The sequence below is a fragment of the Bos taurus genome, chromosome 2, assembly GCF_002263795.3.
Source record: "Bos taurus isolate L1 Dominette 01449 registration number 42190680 breed Hereford chromosome 2, ARS-UCD2.0, whole genome shotgun sequence".
In the NCBI taxonomy this organism is placed as follows: Eukaryota; Metazoa; Chordata; class Mammalia; order Artiodactyla; family Bovidae; genus Bos; species Bos taurus.
In genome coordinates this window covers 53175527-53192780 of record NC_037329.1, presented here as the reverse complement: position 1 = coordinate 53192780, position 17254 = coordinate 53175527, and the positions used below count along the sequence as shown (strand labels likewise).

General features: G+C 36.4%; 1 protein-coding gene across 2 annotated transcripts in view; it reads left to right on the top strand.

Annotated features, from left to right (window-relative positions):
- ARHGAP15 (Rho GTPase activating protein 15) overlaps nucleotides 1-17254 on the top strand; it is a 698504-nt gene that overhangs the window by 469577 nt on the left and 211673 nt on the right. For both annotated transcript variants that reach the window (XM_024977977.2, NM_001105003.2), the window contains 1 exon segment: nucleotides 14725-14802. In XM_024977977.2, the coding sequence (XP_024833745.1) occupies nucleotides 14725-14802 (78 nt within the window).

Genomic DNA, 17254 nt, shown 5'->3' with positions numbered 1-17254 from the left:
ATTCATATAATCATTTTCATTAATAAGATGTTATAAATAATAGAAGAAAAGTTTCAAGTGTCTAGTTCTTTACAATACAATTGAGATATTTTTTCCTACATCTTCAGCAGTAAGTTAATTAGAATCACCTGCATTTACTTGGGTGGACACCAAATGGATTGCAAACAAAAACAGATTAAAATAGCTGCTGGAACTCATGTCATACAGATGACAAGATTCACAAAAAGGACAACAAGGCACTGAAAATGTTCACTTTTCAACCCGTTTTAGAGGAAATTGAGCTCTTGCAACTTCTCTGTAAAAGCTGCTTGTAAGTGTTTTGCTGAAAGGCTAGAATGGCTTTGTTTCTGATCCCTTGATGAGTGAGAGAAATGTTTAAGAAAGATCACTTTACAGAGAGATTCAGGCTGAAATGTGATGACTGTGATTCAAGCCAAGCCAAAAATTACAGTTCAGAATGAAAGGGGAGGGACGTGGTTTGGGAATCCATTTTCCCACATTCCTGAATCTCAATCATCCCAGCCAATGTTTAAAAAAAAAGTCCAGTGGAAAACAATGAGGTCACTTTGTTTAGATGTTTAAAAAATAGAGGTGGAGGGATTGAAAAAAATGAGGGCAAATATATAAATTTTAGATCAATATCCATTTCAAGTATGATGGGATCAAAGGCTAGACTTTATATAACTATAATGACTTCATCAGAGAAGGAGCCATTTTTCAGTGTTTTCTTCTTGTTTGTGTTGGTAAGCCTTTCATTGCATATCTTTAACTTATAAGAAAGTTTGTTGCTAGAATTTTAAAAAGAAAGAATACATGGGCACGGTTTACAGATTACTGTTCTGTAGCCCCCAAGCTTTCCTTAGAAATGGCATTTTCAGGCAGCTTGTTTTCTATTCATAAGCCTGCTGTGGTCATGTACTCCTGTCTGGACCTCAGGTTATGTTGGCATAGTGAAGTGAAGTGAAAGTCGCTCAGTCGTGTCCAACTGTTTGTGATCCCATGGACTGTACAGTCCATGGAATTCTCCAGGCCAGAGTAGTGGAGTGGTTAGCCATTCCTTTCTCCATGGGATCCTCCCAACCCAGGGATCGAACCCCAGTCTCTCACATTGCAGGCAGATTCTTTACCAGCTGAGCCACCAGGGATGCAAACTACCAGATGATGGCTGACCACATTAGACTTATTTATTTTAAAGAAACACCTCAGTCACAGTACCAAAGGAATGATTTATTTACATCAGCACGATCACAGCATAACATAACAATAGAACTCAGACCTACAAGAAACTCAGAAGATGATGAGATGAGCCAAATACCAATTTCAATCTCTATATCTTCCAGACACAAGAGATTTTCCTTGAAGACAAATGCTGTCAGTTAATCATTGGCCAATATTTGTCTTCAAAACTAAGATTTTTTTAAAAATAAGCATCTAAGAGAGTTTATTAAAGACTATTTCTAGGTACTTTGTTTTCTACATTTAAAAATCATTTCAGGTGGTTATCTTTAGTCTTATCAAATCAGAGATTAGGATTCCTAGTGAAATTTCACAAGCATACTCAAGCTTTCTTGAGGTTCTTCTTGCTGCTGCTGCTGCTAAGTCGCTTCAGTCGTGTCCAACTCTGTGTAACCCCATAGATGGTAGTCCACCAGGCTCTGCCGTCCCTGGGATTCTCCAGGCAAGAACACTGGAGTGGGTTGCCATTTCCTTCTCCAATGCACGAAAGTGAAAAGTGAAAGTGAAGTCACTCAGTTGTGCCCAACTCTGACAACCCCATGGAATGCAGCCTACCAGGCTCCTCTATCCATGGGATTTTCCAGGCAAGAGTACTGGAGTTGGTTGCCATTGCCTTCTCCATGAGGTTCTTCTTACTTTGAGTTTATTTCCAATATTATTCAGGTCATAAGACTGGTATAATTCTGTAAGTTATTTATTTATACCATGCTTCAGACTCATAGAACTCAAATTCTCAGCTGACTTTAAAAAGATACATGAGACTCAATGAGTAAAAATGAGGGACAGCATTTGGGATAGCATTCTTAGACTGGCGTTTCATTTTACCCAGATATTAAACAGGGCATACAAATGGCTTTTATCTATGTCACACTAACCATACTGGAACTTTTTCCCCTTGTCTTTTCCATTATTTACTTATATTTAATAGTTCATAAGTTAAAAGGTGGACTTCCCCGATGGCTCAGATGGCAAAGAATCCACCTGCAGTGTGGGAGACCTGGATTCAACCTCTGGATGGGGAAGATCCCCTGGAGGAGGGCATGGCAGCCCACTCCAGTATTCTTGCCTGGAGAATCCCCAGGGACAGAGGAGCCTGGCAGGCTACTGTCCACAGGGTCACAGAGTCAGACATAACTGAGCAACTAAGCACACACACACAAGTTAAAAGGTATGATTTTAAAGGCAACTGGTCCAGTAGTAAGTCTGAATGGACTATGAGTTGCATTAAATGTATGGAGGTGATATGCAAAAATAAGCCTAATGCATAAAAAGTATCAGAGCAAATGGAAACCAGGACCTTGCCCTTGGTACTCATGTGAGTTTTCACAGGACTTTTCATATACTACTGTTTCTAGTTGATAATGGTATGCATGTTCTCTGTGTGTGTATTCAGTCGTTCAGTTGTGTCTGACTGTTTGTGACCCCATGGACTGTAGCCTGCCAGGCTCCTTTGTCCATTGAGTTTTCCAGGCAAGGATACTGAAGTGGGTTGCAATTTCCTACTCCAGGGGATCTTCCTGACCCAGGGATTGAACCCATCTCTTTCATCTCCTGCATTGGCAGGGAGATTCTGTACCATTACTGCCAACTGGGAACCCCATACATGTGCATTTGCAATTATGAGACAATTAGTGAAATACTATGGCAACAAGTATAAATACAAGGGAGAAATTCCAGTAGAGAGGAATGACAGTGCACAGTGATGCGGATGTTTCTGTGTTTCTGGTAACATTTAAAGAATTCAGTGTGATTCTTCTCTACATGTTGAAGTATTCAGTATCCTACCTTAAAAGAATTGACTGTATGGGAAATAAATGGTTTTCCTAATTTTTTTCAGCAATATAGCTCTTTACAAGAATACTTAATAATAAGTAAGACAGCTAGCTCTTCCTTCCATACACAATCCCTAAGTATTAACACTGCAGATCTTTTCAAGGCATAAGTGGTACAATATGGAATGAGTAAGAAATGTGATCAGTAACACCCCTAATACTTGGGATATTTTATCCTTTTCCTCTTCCAATTTTAAGTTCATCTTCCCAGCTCCCAGGCTACGTAAGACATTAGGATTGCACAGAATAGCAAATATGGCATGATAAAAAATATAGGTAGATAGATGATTGATACAAAAATGATAGGTAAATGATGATAGAAAAATAATTTTGCTGGTAAAGAACCAGCTTGGCAAATAAGGAGATGCAAGTTTGATCCCTGGTAGGAAAAGATCTCTTAGAGAAAGAAATGGCAACCCACTCCAGTATTCTTGCCTGAGAAATTCCATGGACAGAGGAGACTGGCAGGCTACAGTCTATGGCATTGCAAAAGAGTCAGATATGACTTAGCGACTAAACAACAATAGCAACATATGCTACAAAAACAATATAAAATAATGTTTTATTTATTATCATCACAGTATCTAAGCAGTCCTCTCAAGGGAAAAAAAACACCCTTTTCTTGGTGACCTCTCTTCAGTCTAACATGTTTTTTTTCATTTATCAACAAATACTGTCTCTTTCATATCTTAAGAAGACAAAATTCTTCTTTCCATATGAATCCATAAAATATCTCTTAGATGAAAAACTTATTTCATTCATAAATAAGTAACCTAAAATGGACTGCTACCAAAATCAAGCAAACAAAAAAGTAAAGGAAAATTGATAATAAGTATTTTGTCATGATATTAAGAAGGAAAACAAACATTTATTGCAACGATTGTCTTTATGAAACAAGAATTTATCACAGAGATACAAGGAAGGTAGGAAAAAATTAAAATAAGATAAAAGTTTAAAGGAAAAAGGGTTCAAGCATAAAAAAGAATGAAATAATGTCATTTGTAGCAACATGAATGGACCTAGAGATTGTCATACTGAGTGAAGTAAGTCAGACAGAGAAAGACAAATGTCATATGATATCACTTATATGTGGAATCTTCACTTCAGTTCAGTCACTCAGTCTAGTCTGACTATTTGTGACCCCATGGACTGCAGCACACCAGGCCTCCCTGTCCATCACCAACTCCCAGAGTTCACTCAGACTCATGTCCATTGAGTCGGTGATGCCATCCAACCATCTCATCCTCTGTCGTCTCCTTGTCCTCCCGCCTTCAATCTTTCCCAGCATCAGGGTCTTTTCAAATGAGTCAGTTCTTCACATGAGGTGGCCAAAGTATTGGAATTTCAGCATCAGTCCTTCCAATGAACATTCAGGACTGATTTCCTTTAGGATGGACTGGTTGGATCTCCTTGCAGTCCAAGGGACTCTCAAGAGTCTTCTCCAACACCACAGTTCAAAAGCATCAGTTCTTCAGCACTCAGCTTTCTTTATAGTCCAACTCTCACATCCATTTATGATTACTAGAAAAAACAGTTTTTAATAGATGGACCTTTGTTGGCAAAGTAATGTCTCTGCTTTTTCATATGCTGTCTAGATTGGTCATACCTTTTCTTCCAAGGAGCAAGCATCTTTTAATTTCATGGTGGCAGTCACCATCTGCAGTGACTTTGGAGCCCCCCAAAATAAAATCTCTCACTGTTTCCATTGTTTCCCCATCTATTGGCCATGAAGTGATGGAACCAGATTCCATGATCTTAGTTTTCTGAATGTTGAGTTTTAATATGGAATCTTAAAAAACGGTTATTTACCAAACAAAAAGAAGGACTCATGAAACAAATAAAAGAGAAAAATACACCAAATAAAGCAATCTCAGTAATAAAAGGAACATTGTCAAAACCATAAATGACAGTAGAAACTTCTAATGACAAAGAAAAATACAGGAGTGAGAAAAAGATGAAGGATAATCTGATCCTGGACCCGATATTAACATATTCTGCCGGCATTAGATATAGAGACACATAATAAGTGTTTTAAATATTCTAATTTTTCACACATCTGTCATTTAGATTACTATTGAAAAGAAAATTGTTATATGGCAGTATCTTTGCAATCTAGTGAAACTTTTGTTTTCAGCATTAAAAAATCTCTCTATGAAAAATAACTAGGGCCCCCATTCAAATTTCCAGGCCAAGAAATTATGTTTGAATTCTCCTTCCTCAAAGATCATCCCAGTGAAATAAGAGAAAATATATGTTGGGAAAGAAAAACAAAAACAAGTGGTGCTGAAAAGAGAAAAAGTGCCATCAGCAAACAAGAAATAAAAGTTCCAGGAAGACTGAAAGCAGATGGGATCAAACAAGTGAACATATTAGAGTGAAAGAAGCATCATTCCCAGACACTATTATTAGGTACAGTTCTTGCTTGGGATGTCCTAGAAAATATCCAACCTTAGAGTTGACAAAAAAAAAAAAAAAGAGCAACAAAGGGCAAGAGGGCAGTAAGTAAAGTAATGCACAAAATATTGTATCTAACATGTCAAAAGCTGAGTCCCTCTCCATTTGCCTTGCATCAAGGAAGAGAACAGGCTCAACTGAGAATAGGTTCTACAAGGACAAATGAGAGGATGCTGGCATCTGAGAAGGAAGGCAGTGGAAAATGAAATGTCTCAGGTCTTCTACAGCAGACACAGAGTTGGAGAACTTTGCTCAGAAGCAAAATAGTACAAGTGCTCCATATCCCCATATAAGTCCTCCTTACCTGGTAGCTGAAGACCTCTAGCCTGCTATCTGTGTTGTGCTGTGCTTGGTCACTCAGTTGTGCCTGACTCTCTGTGACACCAGGGACTGTAGCCCGCCAGGCTGCTCTGTCCATGGGGATTCTCCAGGTAAGGATACTGGAGATGCCCTCCTCCAGAGGATCTTCACAACCCAGGGATCAAACCCAGGTCTCCAGCATTGCAGGCAGATTCTTTACCATCTTAGCCACCAGGGAAGCCCAAGAATACTGGAATGGGTGGTCTATCCCATCTCCAGGGGATCTTCACAACCCAGGGATAGAACTGGGGTCTCCTGTGCTGCAGGCAGATTCTTTACCAGCTGCGCTACCATGGAAGCCCAGTCTACTATCTTATCTACTCAACACTGGTTCATCCTCACTCAGCCTGACAATTTAAGATTGGAGCCTGTTGCGGGACATAATAATAATAATAGTGTACAAATACAGAAGTACCCATGACCGTCATTTATTCTAGTTAATTTGCTCTTTTGTCAAAGGAGTATTCTGATATTTGAACATCCATCTTAAAGAAGTTCTAGATAAAGTGAAAAGATAGTAGGAAGAAGGATATATAATGCAAATAATATAAGAAAATGTTTTCTGATTGAAGGACTAGATGTAGACACATTTGAGTGAAATTTTACTTCTACAAGTTAAAGAGAAAATCTTTTTTTAAACCTGAAGGTAAAAGAAATTTACCTGCAAAGCATCAAGAATCAACTTGATATCAAACATAACAGCAGAGATGCTAGAAGATATGGAACATTGCCTTTCAAAGTTAGAAAAATTTTTAAATTATAAATACTTAAATTAACAATTAAATAGGAAGCAGTCTTTTTAAAACAGTCTTTTTAAAAAATAGTTGATTTGTAATGTTGTGTTACCTTCTTCTGTATAGCAAAGTGACTCAGTGGCACCACTGGTAAAGAACCCTGTGATACTAGTGGTAAAGAATCTACATGCTAATGCAGGAGACATAGAGATGTGGGTTCCATTCCTGGGTCAGAAAGATCCCATGGAGGAAGACAAGGCAACCCACTCCAGTATTCTTGCCTGGAAAAGCTTTTGGACAGAGGAGCCTGGTGGACTACAGTCCATAGGGTCACAAAGAGTCAGACACAACTGAGCAACTTAGTATACATGCACACATACATTTCTATATACATATATATATATATAATGAATATATACATATTATTTTTCATATTTTTCCATTATTATTTGTCACTATATACTGAATATAATTACCTGTACAATACAGTATGACATTGTTTTTATAAAAAACAGTCACTGAGATAGAATAAATAAGAAAATTTACCAACCACACACGTCTGCAAAAAAAAAAAAAAATCATAACTCTTAAAAAAGAAATCCAAGAAGAAATAATAGTAGAATACAAGAGAAGAGTAGTAGTTGACTCTGACACAGAGCTGTACCATCCAGTATGGTGGTCATAGACCACATGTGGCTGTTATTTAAAATAAGGTAAATAGAAATTCAGTTATTCAGTTGCATTAACCACATTTCAAGTATTCAGCAGACAGCCTTATGTGGCCAGTGACTGCTGGTCTAAATAGTTAATATAGAGAATATTTCCATAATCATAAACAGTTCTATTGGACAGTGCTTAATTGAAGAAATAAAGAGGCCTACAATGGAAGAAAACACACGAGACTCTGATGAGATCTCCTTTGTGAAAAAAGGTTAATGTGGCACCCAATCACAGTCACTTTCTTATAAATAGTGACTAATATTAACCCACAGATAAGCCACAAAATATTTATAGAGAATAAAACAAAATGTTGTAAACTTCAAGACGTAAGCAATAATAACAAAGAATAAAGTTGGAAGTTATGAGAGAGAAGAGAAGGGTAAGGAAAAGTAAAATGCAATAAGTTCCTTATTTTCTTACACACAGAGCTAATTTGGTATATTAAGATATAGAAATAGACAAAGGTAGTTAATAATAACAAAGAGAGGGTACATAGATAAGTGGTAGAAGCTATAGACTCTTTATCTTTTCTGATAAGGAGTGAATAAATACCATTCAAAGTTAATAAATTAATAAACAGAAATGTGATGCATTAACATAAAATAAGTAACAACAAAAGAACTAAAACAGAACTGTTAACAGTGACTGTCTTTGGACAGCAGGATGAGGTATTTACTTAGGTTTCATTGTATTAATCTTGTGTGGGTTAGTTTTCATTTTTACCAAGCAAGTATATTGCCTCTATAGTAAAAAAAAAAAAAAATTTAATGATTATTATAAAGTCAAAGTTTTTCATATAAGATAAAATCATTCTTGTTTGACAATCAGAATTGTGTCAACTATTTTTAAGGTAGTCATTCTTGAAGGATGTGTATCTCACAATAAATTAGTAATAAATAAAGCCAGCAAAAGATACAGGATAAATACAAGCCATTGAGACAGAGTAGAAATTAAATTTAGAAAGAGTTTCCAATTATATCCTGTACTCAGCCACTGAATTTAAAGTGTGTGATCAGATCAGTTAGCAATATAAAGTTGGAAACACTTCAATTTAGAGGAGGAAATATGTGCCATTCAAAATGGTACAAAACCTCTCCTCAAATACATCTCTGAAACCAAGCAGGACCTTTAGAAGAATAGAAAAAGAAATGGGCAGCACTCTTTGGGGGCAGTCTGGGTGTTCCTCTGCTCAGTTGTTCTTGCCAGAGGGAGAAGCCAGAAGACCAAAGTATTGCGAGAATGACTCTTTTTGCGGTAGCTCTGGCCTCCTAGGAATTAGGAAGTGCCATAAATCTCAGGAGAGAGACTGTGCAGAATTCCCAGCCCATATTTCAGACTTCAGAGGTTCAGATGCATTTTGTTATATTCCAGAAAAACAAGCAGGCTTTTTGAGCCTACCTCTCAACCAGGCTCAAACTCTACATCTTCGTGATTTGTCCATCGTTTGAGCTGCCAAGAATGCTACCTAATCCACAGTTTGCAGCTATTTTTAACAGGCTCATCTGCATTGTTAAAAACTACCCATATTTTGGCAGATAAGTCAGTCAACTCTGGAAACAGTGTTGGTCTCTTAGATTTCCTTTTGGAAAGTGTCTGAGATTTATGGTGGGAATTACTCATGACAGCTGCATTCTTTCCACTGGGTTTAGACCACCATTTGGTCTAATAACTCCTAATTGTGTGTCTATCCTAGTCTAAGCTTCTTCAAAAAAAAAAAAAAAGTGGAGGAGGGGGAGGACTTTTGAAAATCCCCTGCAGCAATACCCAGTGATTTCTGTCAACAGTAAACACTATTTTGGAACTTAAGAGTGTCAGCTGATGAGGAACAAATAAAAGACATTTCAGTGAATGTGGATTTTTTAAGAGAATTTTTCATCAACATTACATTAATGCTGGTCTGATAAAAATAAGCATACAATGTTTTAGTTTCATTGTGTTCCCAAAGTATTTTTAGCATAACAGGCAAAATTCCTGTCAGCATTTTCAGTCAGGGTATTTTCTTGAAAGAAGTACCTCGTAAAGTGATTTTTCTCCAAACTTCACCAAGGCCCAACATGTGTACCTTGAAGATATTGCTCATTTAAAAATCATAAGAGGTCTAATTATATTTCCAAAATAAGTAGCTTCCAGTCCAGCAAGGATAATGTGGTCATGAAAAGGATGTCCAAATCCACCAATTTACATTGGTTTGGTTTGGCATGACTTTCAAAGTTCTTGGAGCAAGAAGAGGATGGCACATGAAACTTTGTAATTTGGGTTCAATTCACAGGACTTGGGGTTTGCCATTCCATGAGCTGTTCAGGGAAGAGCTAATCAATTACAAGACTGTACCTATGTAATTTATAACTGCTAAAACTCACTGATGTGTTCCAGATTATTTTGCAAAATGTAATACCCTCCTTTTTAATATCTGCTTTGTCATTTTCACTCTATTTATGTAATTTAAAAAGTATGATAGCAGGGGAGCATAAGCCATTCAAAGCAGGAGCCACAAATGTCAGAGATTGTTATCCTTCATAAGATATATGGTGTTGATATATCTGAATCTAAAGGGCTTGGAAGTTCTGTCAAGTTAGATTCAAATTGCATCTAATGTGTTTTGCTTTACTCCTTTATACTTTCTGGTTTCTATCGTGAGCCACAGAGCGGTTTCTCTGCTGTGACTTAGGTCTGCAACCACAGTGGTCGCACTAGTCTGAATTATCCTCCCTGTCTCCATTCCCAGCACTCCCTTCTTTTATTCCAGAAGAAAATTGGCTTATTAATTTAGAATGAGGCTGCTTTGTTTGAACAGTATAGTGCCTTCCAATTGCTCATATGTAATATATTCAACCCATACTCCTCTTTCAAATGTTTTTGATTACTGAAGTTAAAAAAATATATAACTTCTACTGAAATTTATGAAAGATCAAAGGGATACTTCCTATGTAGTAACATCAAATTTCTATCAGAGAAAGTTTTTAGGTAGTAGGGAATTTCATTAATTGAAATTCAGTTTAAAACTCTAGACAACAGATGCATTTCAATAACATTTAAAATAATATTAGAAAAGAAAAATTTCTAGCTTCAAAAAAAGTGTACTTGATTTTATACCTATAGAGACATATTTATTAAAATGAGGCTTAATTAAGGTCTTTATTTGCAATTGTTAGAATTCAAATGATTGTATTTACTATTGACCCTGGATAAAGGTCCAACTAATTAAAACTTTTTTTTTCACTTTATTGTAGTTGTTGTTAATTGACATTTCATTTTTAATCATTATTTTAAATAGGGCTAATTTGATTTCTTAAAAAATGTATATTAAGATTTCTCATTTGGGAAATGTAGATCTACACATTCCCTCAATATTTCTATTTTTCAAACTAATTTTTTTCTCAACTTCCTTTAGAGCAACTGATAACTCACAGGAAAAAATCAAGATAATTTTCATTTAGGGAAATTTTGTGATGACAAGCAGAGGACCTCATTCAACATTCATGGTTCTGAATGACCTTTGACTATTTCCAGACCAAAAAACTATCATCAAAGGCCCCAAAGTTGCCATTAATAAACATTTCTCTGTAGACAATATGGAGCCACTGAAGGTCATTTTGGAGAATAGCTTCAAAATATTTTTTGTAATGGCTACTTGTTCAGAAGTATTATGGATACCCCCAAAAGGGAAAAATTTGAAAGGGAGACACATACTTGAATGCATAAGTTTTAATATTTTAAAAAGCTATAACATTTTTTAAAAACACAGAAGTTAAACTTAAGTCAGAAAGATTATCTACATGACAAAGCAAAGAAGAAAATGGTATAAAATTACAAAGTTCCGAGCACACGTACATAAACTGAAGACCAACATAGTCCAGTGCAAAAACTGAAAATCAAACGTTGGAAAAGTTCTAATTGACTATCACATTTAAGTTGTAAGTGCACATTGTGCTTAAAAACAAACTGGAGTGCACTTTGATTAATGGAGCTATTTTATACATCAGGAAAACAAGGACACATTTGATTTTTATAAATGTATGTGTCTTAGACATTTTCACCACATACTAATAGGTGTTCCACCTCATCTAAATTCCTCATAAATCCATAGTTCTCAGGAAGGGACAGAGGCTTGCTAATTTATTGTTAGACTATTCTAGAACTACAAAGAAAGAAAGTTGCTCGGTCATGTCTGACTCTTTGTGACCCCATGGACTGTAGCCTACCAGGCTCTTCCGTCCATGGGATTTTCCAGGCAAGAATACTGGAGTGGGGTGCCATTTCCTTCTCCAGGGGATCTTCCCGACCCAGGGATTGAACCCAGGTCTCCTCCACTGTAGGTAGACGCTTTACCATCTGAGCCACCAGGGAAGTCAGAACTACAAAACTCACACCAATTAATATATTTGTTAATAGCCATTCAGTTTTATTGAAATTGTATAGAAGTTATTACATGGAAGAATAAAACCATAGTGTGGACTAGTAGGTGGGGCACAGAGGATTTTTCAGGCAGTGAAAATACTCTGTATGATGCTTTAATGATGGATACATGTCATTATCCATTGTCATTATGGGAGCTTCCTAGGTGGCGCTAATGGTAAAGAACCCACTTGCCAATGCAGGAGACATAAAAGACTCGGGTTTAATCCCTGGGTTCAAAGATCCCCTGGAAGAGGGCATGGCAACTCACTCCAGTATTGCTCTCTGGAGAATCCCATGAACAGAGGAGCCTGGCAGTTACAGTCCAAAGGGTTGCACATAGTCAGAAACAGCTAAAGTAACTTAGCACGCATGCACATGTCATTATACATTTGTCCAAATCAATAGACTGTACAACACCAGGGCTGAACCGTAATGTAAGCTATGGACTTTAGATGTATTGGTGGTGTTTCCTCAATTTTAATAAATGTATCACTCTGGTAGGAGATGTTGACAACAAGAGAGGCTATACCTGTGTAGGGGCCAGGGTTAAGTAGGAAATCGCTGTACCTTTCCTTCAAGTTTGATGTAAAATTAAAGTTGCTCTAAAAATAATGTCTTAAAACTGAATGAATAATGGCTTTGATTTATGCCATTAGTACTAGTATTACACATTATGTCAGTCTGTCCTAAGTTACTGATGATATATTTTGCACAGCAGCAGAAATGTTCTACTATAAAGTACATAAAAATAGAGATTGTAAAACAATGAAGGAATTCATTTCATGTCAGTAAAGACTTCAAAAAGACTTTATTCTGTTATACCATGACAGTAATTTTTATCAGTTTGTGTAATACTAACTATCGTGAATGACAATGTTTAACAGTGGTGCTATATCACCTCCTTAGAGAAACTGCAGAGGTGCTGACCTCTATGTTACTGTGGAAAATTCTGAAAGAGATGGGATTCCAGACCACCTGATCTGCCTCTTGAGAAATTTGTATGCAGGTCAGGAAGCAACAGTTAGAACTGGACATGGAACAACAGACTGGTTCCAAATAGGAAAAGGAGTACATCAAGGCTGTATATTGTCACCCTGTTTATTTAACTTATATGCAGAGTACATCATGAGAAACGCTGGACTGGAAGAAACACAAGCTGCAATCAAGATTGCTGGGAGAAATATCAATCACCTCAGATATGCAGATGACACCACCCTTATGGCAGAAAGTGAAGAGGAACTCAAAAGCCTCTTGATGAAAGTGAAAGTGGAGAGTGAAAAAGTTGGCTTAAAGCTCAGCATTCAGAAAACAAAGATCATGGCATCCGGTCCCATCACTTCATGGCAAATAGATGGGGAAACAGTGGAAACAGTGTCAGACTTTATTTTTGGGGGCTCCAAAATCACTGCAGATGGTGACTGCAGCCATGATATTAAAAGATGCTTACTCCTTGGAAGGAAAGTTATGACCAACCTAGATAGCATATTCAAAAGCATAGACATTACTTTGCCAACAAAGGTCCGTCTAGTCAAGGCTATGGTTTTTCCAGTGGTCATGTATGGATGTGAGAGTTGGACTATAAAGAAAGCTGAGCGCCGAAGAATTGATGCTTTTGAACTGTGGTGTTGGAGAAGACTCTTGAGAGTCCCTTGGACTGCAAGGAGATCCAACCAGTCCATCCTGAAGGAGATCAGCCCTGGGATTTCTTTGGAAGGAATGATGCTAAAGCTGAAACTCCAGTACTTTGGCCACCTCATGCAAAGAGTTGACTCATTGGAAAAGACTCTGATGCTGGGAGGGATTGGGGGCAGGAGGAGAAGGGGACGACAGAGGATGAGATGGCTGGATAGCATCACTGACTCAATGGACATGAGTCTCAGTGAACTCTGGGAGTTGGTGATGGACAGGGAGGCCTGGCGTGCTGCGATTCATGAGGTTGCAAAGAGTCGGACACGACTGAGCGACTTATCTGATCTGATCTGAATCTCATCTAAGTCTCTTTGAGGGCCTGGGCACATCAAGGAATATTCAATCCTGACATAAAAATTATGTTATCAACATTTCTTATTGACAATGATAGTGTCTGAATAAGTGTTTCTCTTTTCATTTTCCTGTTTCTCCATTTTCTTCTTTTTCATAACTGACTCATGGAAATAACCAGATGATATAGATATAAATAAGTATGTGGAAAACAAGTGGTTTATTATCCAAACCCACTGCCAGGATAAGTTATTCTGAATTATAGATGACTAGTTTTAAAATAATCTGAAACTGTTGTCACTATCTTGTCAAGGATTTCTTTTTATTTTTCCCCTCTGTAATGGAGTATCCTATTACCTACAATACACTAGAGACTATCAAAGTAGTTATACATTGAGAGTAGAATTTTCATTCTGTAGTTTCAAATAATCAGACCAATACACGTTATGCCATAGGGACTGCATGAAAAAGAAAATGAAACCAAATGGAAATGAATTGGAATCCCTAGGAATAGAATAAAATGAATAGAATAGAATACAACAGAATAAGAATAGAATATGAATAGGAGAAAGGGAAGAAAAAGAGAAAGAAAAGTGAGAAAACAGTAAAGGGCAGAGAAGGAAGGAAGAATTTTTAAGGAAGGGAAACTTCACAAACACTTTGGGTTACTTTATCTTTCCAACAAGGGTCAATAATACACATATACATGAAGGTTCTTCTGCCTACTGCACCCTCAGGTTGATTTCTGTCTTTGGGAATGAATCATAACTATACTGTGAAATTCCATGCTACCTACTGCTCTTTTATGGTTCAACTGCAATCAAGTTTGTCGATGGTTAGCTGTTACTGAACTTAACGATTAGTTTATTTGGATTAAAATATTGAAGACTACTTGCTTTAGGAAAAAGAAATTTGTTTTCTCTGTGAGGAAGAGATAGTATAATTATTATCTTCCTTTTATCATCTCATTCTTATAAGAGTGAATATAAAACATGCCCTTTTGTTTTCAGGTCTAGATGTTGATGGAATATATCGTGTTAGTGGCAATCTGGCAACAATACAGAAGTTAAGATTTATCGTCAACCAAGGTAAGTGATTTCTTTACTTCAGACCTTCTTTCAAGTAGTTTTGTCTCTAACAATATTTCACACTCTCTGCTGTGTGTATTACGAATATAGTTTATTTGAAGATGAGTACAATAAAAAGGCCTAGCTGATACATTGTGTGAAATAAATAACAAGTAAAATATGAACTTAAAATGAAGACGAGAATAATGAGTAAAAAATAAACTAGCTTTGAAAAATGTTGCTGACATATAATACACGTTTAATATATGTTGATAATTGAATAAATAAATGAATAGTGGAAAATGTAAGAGTCAAAATCACAAATGTTAGAAAATATATAATAGGTAAGTAAAACAATAAAAATTATGAAATACATGTATCATCAAAGGATTACAAACTAGAACAACAATGAAATACTACCACAAGCCTATTAGAATAGCTAAAATTTTAAATGCTGACTGCACCAAATGCTGACAGGGATGTGGAGCAACAGGAGCTCTCATTCATACTAGTAGGAATGAAAAATAGTGCAGCTAACTCAGAAAATACCTTAGCAGGTTATTATGAAAATAAACTTATTCTTACCTTATTACCCAGCAGTTGTACTCCTTGGTATTTACCCAAATGAGTTCAAATATTATGTTCACACACAAAAAAACTGCACAAAATATTTTCATTAATTTTATTCATAATTGGTAAAATTTTAAGGCATCCAAGATTTCCTTCAATAGTTGACTAGATAAACAAACCATAAAACATCCCTGTAATGGAATATTATTTACTGATAAAAAGAAATGAGCAGTCAAGTCATGAAAAGGCTTGGATAAAACTTAACTGCATATTGCTAGGTGAAGGAAGCCAGTCTGAAAATGCTATATACTATATCATCTCAGCTATATGACATTTTGTAAAATGCAAAACTATGGAGATTGTAAAAGATCAGTGATAGTAAAGGATTTGAGGGGAGAGAGAGAAGAATGAGTGAGCATGGGGGATTTTTAGGGCCATGAAACTATTCTGTTTGATACTGTATAGGTGGATACATGTCATTATACATTTATCAAAATCTAAATAATATATAACCCTGAGTGAACCTTAATGAAAACTATGGACTTTAACTAATAATAACTTATAAATATTGGCTCATCAGTTGTAACAAATCTACTACATTAATGCAAGATCTTACTAATAAGGGAAATGGTGGGGGAGTGGACAAGTATAAGGGGGGTATATTGGAAACTATATTTTCTATTAAGCTTTCCTGTAAACCTAAACTTTCTCTAAAAAAAGATGAGAATTTAAAAAATAATAATTAGGAAATATTGAAGAAAATAAAAGATCGAAACATCTTGAGATGTTATTACAGATAGCTCCTAAGTTTCGAGTTATACATGTGGGATAAAAACGAGACACTCTGTCCTTGTGTCCTTGGCATCTATTTAATTCTCCTATGCTCTGTTTTTTATCTGTAAAAACAGGAAGGAGGTGCTTTGGAAATACTTGTGAGAATGAAATGAGATAAGATGTGGCATTCCCTTAGTAACATAACAGCCTCTTGGTAGTTGTTCAGTACATCTAAGTTTCCCTTTCACTTAAAAAGTCAATAGTGTCTAATTGCCTTCAGGAGAATTTATACAGTCTTCATAATCTGGCTTCCCACCTACTTCTAGCCAGATGCAGGCCCTCAGAATTTCTTTCACAATACATTCATAACTGTACTTCCTTATTTACATGCTGTTGTATTTCTTAATGCTTTTGCATACACTCTTTCATCTACTTTCAATATCCTCCTATCTTTTCCTTCCTATCCCACATACAAAAACTTCCTGTCTCATTAGATTTATCCTTATTCTTCAAGGCTCAGATTATAAATCATTTTCTCCAGGGAGCTTGCAACATTCCTTCAGTCAGATTCCTTCTCTGGGTGCCCATTATGCTGGGTAGTTAAATTTGCATTCGTACAAGCATATCTAACTTCTAAAATTCCATCTATTATAAGACCCAGATATTTAATGCCATTCTTTTAAAGAGAATTTTATCAAATATATTCAGTGATTATATTTCAGAAGCATTACAATTTGAAAGTCTTGGAATAAGAAAAAAGAGCATACTGTTTGAAATATCTATCTCCTCCCTGAATCTCTATACACCTAAAAAGGTAGGATTTAAATAAGTCTTGTATCTATCCTCATTAACCAGTAGCTCTTGGAGTCTCCACGCAGGGAGCTCTTAATATCTGTTGTATATTGTCTGTGTGTGTGTGTGTTGCAAATAGGAGAAGTATTAATACTAAGAAGCATTAACCTCTCCAGCAGTTCAGCTTGGGTTGAACCATGCTTTTAAGTGTTAACTACAATGCTTTTGGCCAGTGGCCACGTGCTTCTTATTTCTGAGCATCTCTGTAATTCCCCTGTGAGTCAGCTGGTAAAGATTCTGCCTGCAGTGTGGGAGGCCTGGGTTCTATCCCTGGGTT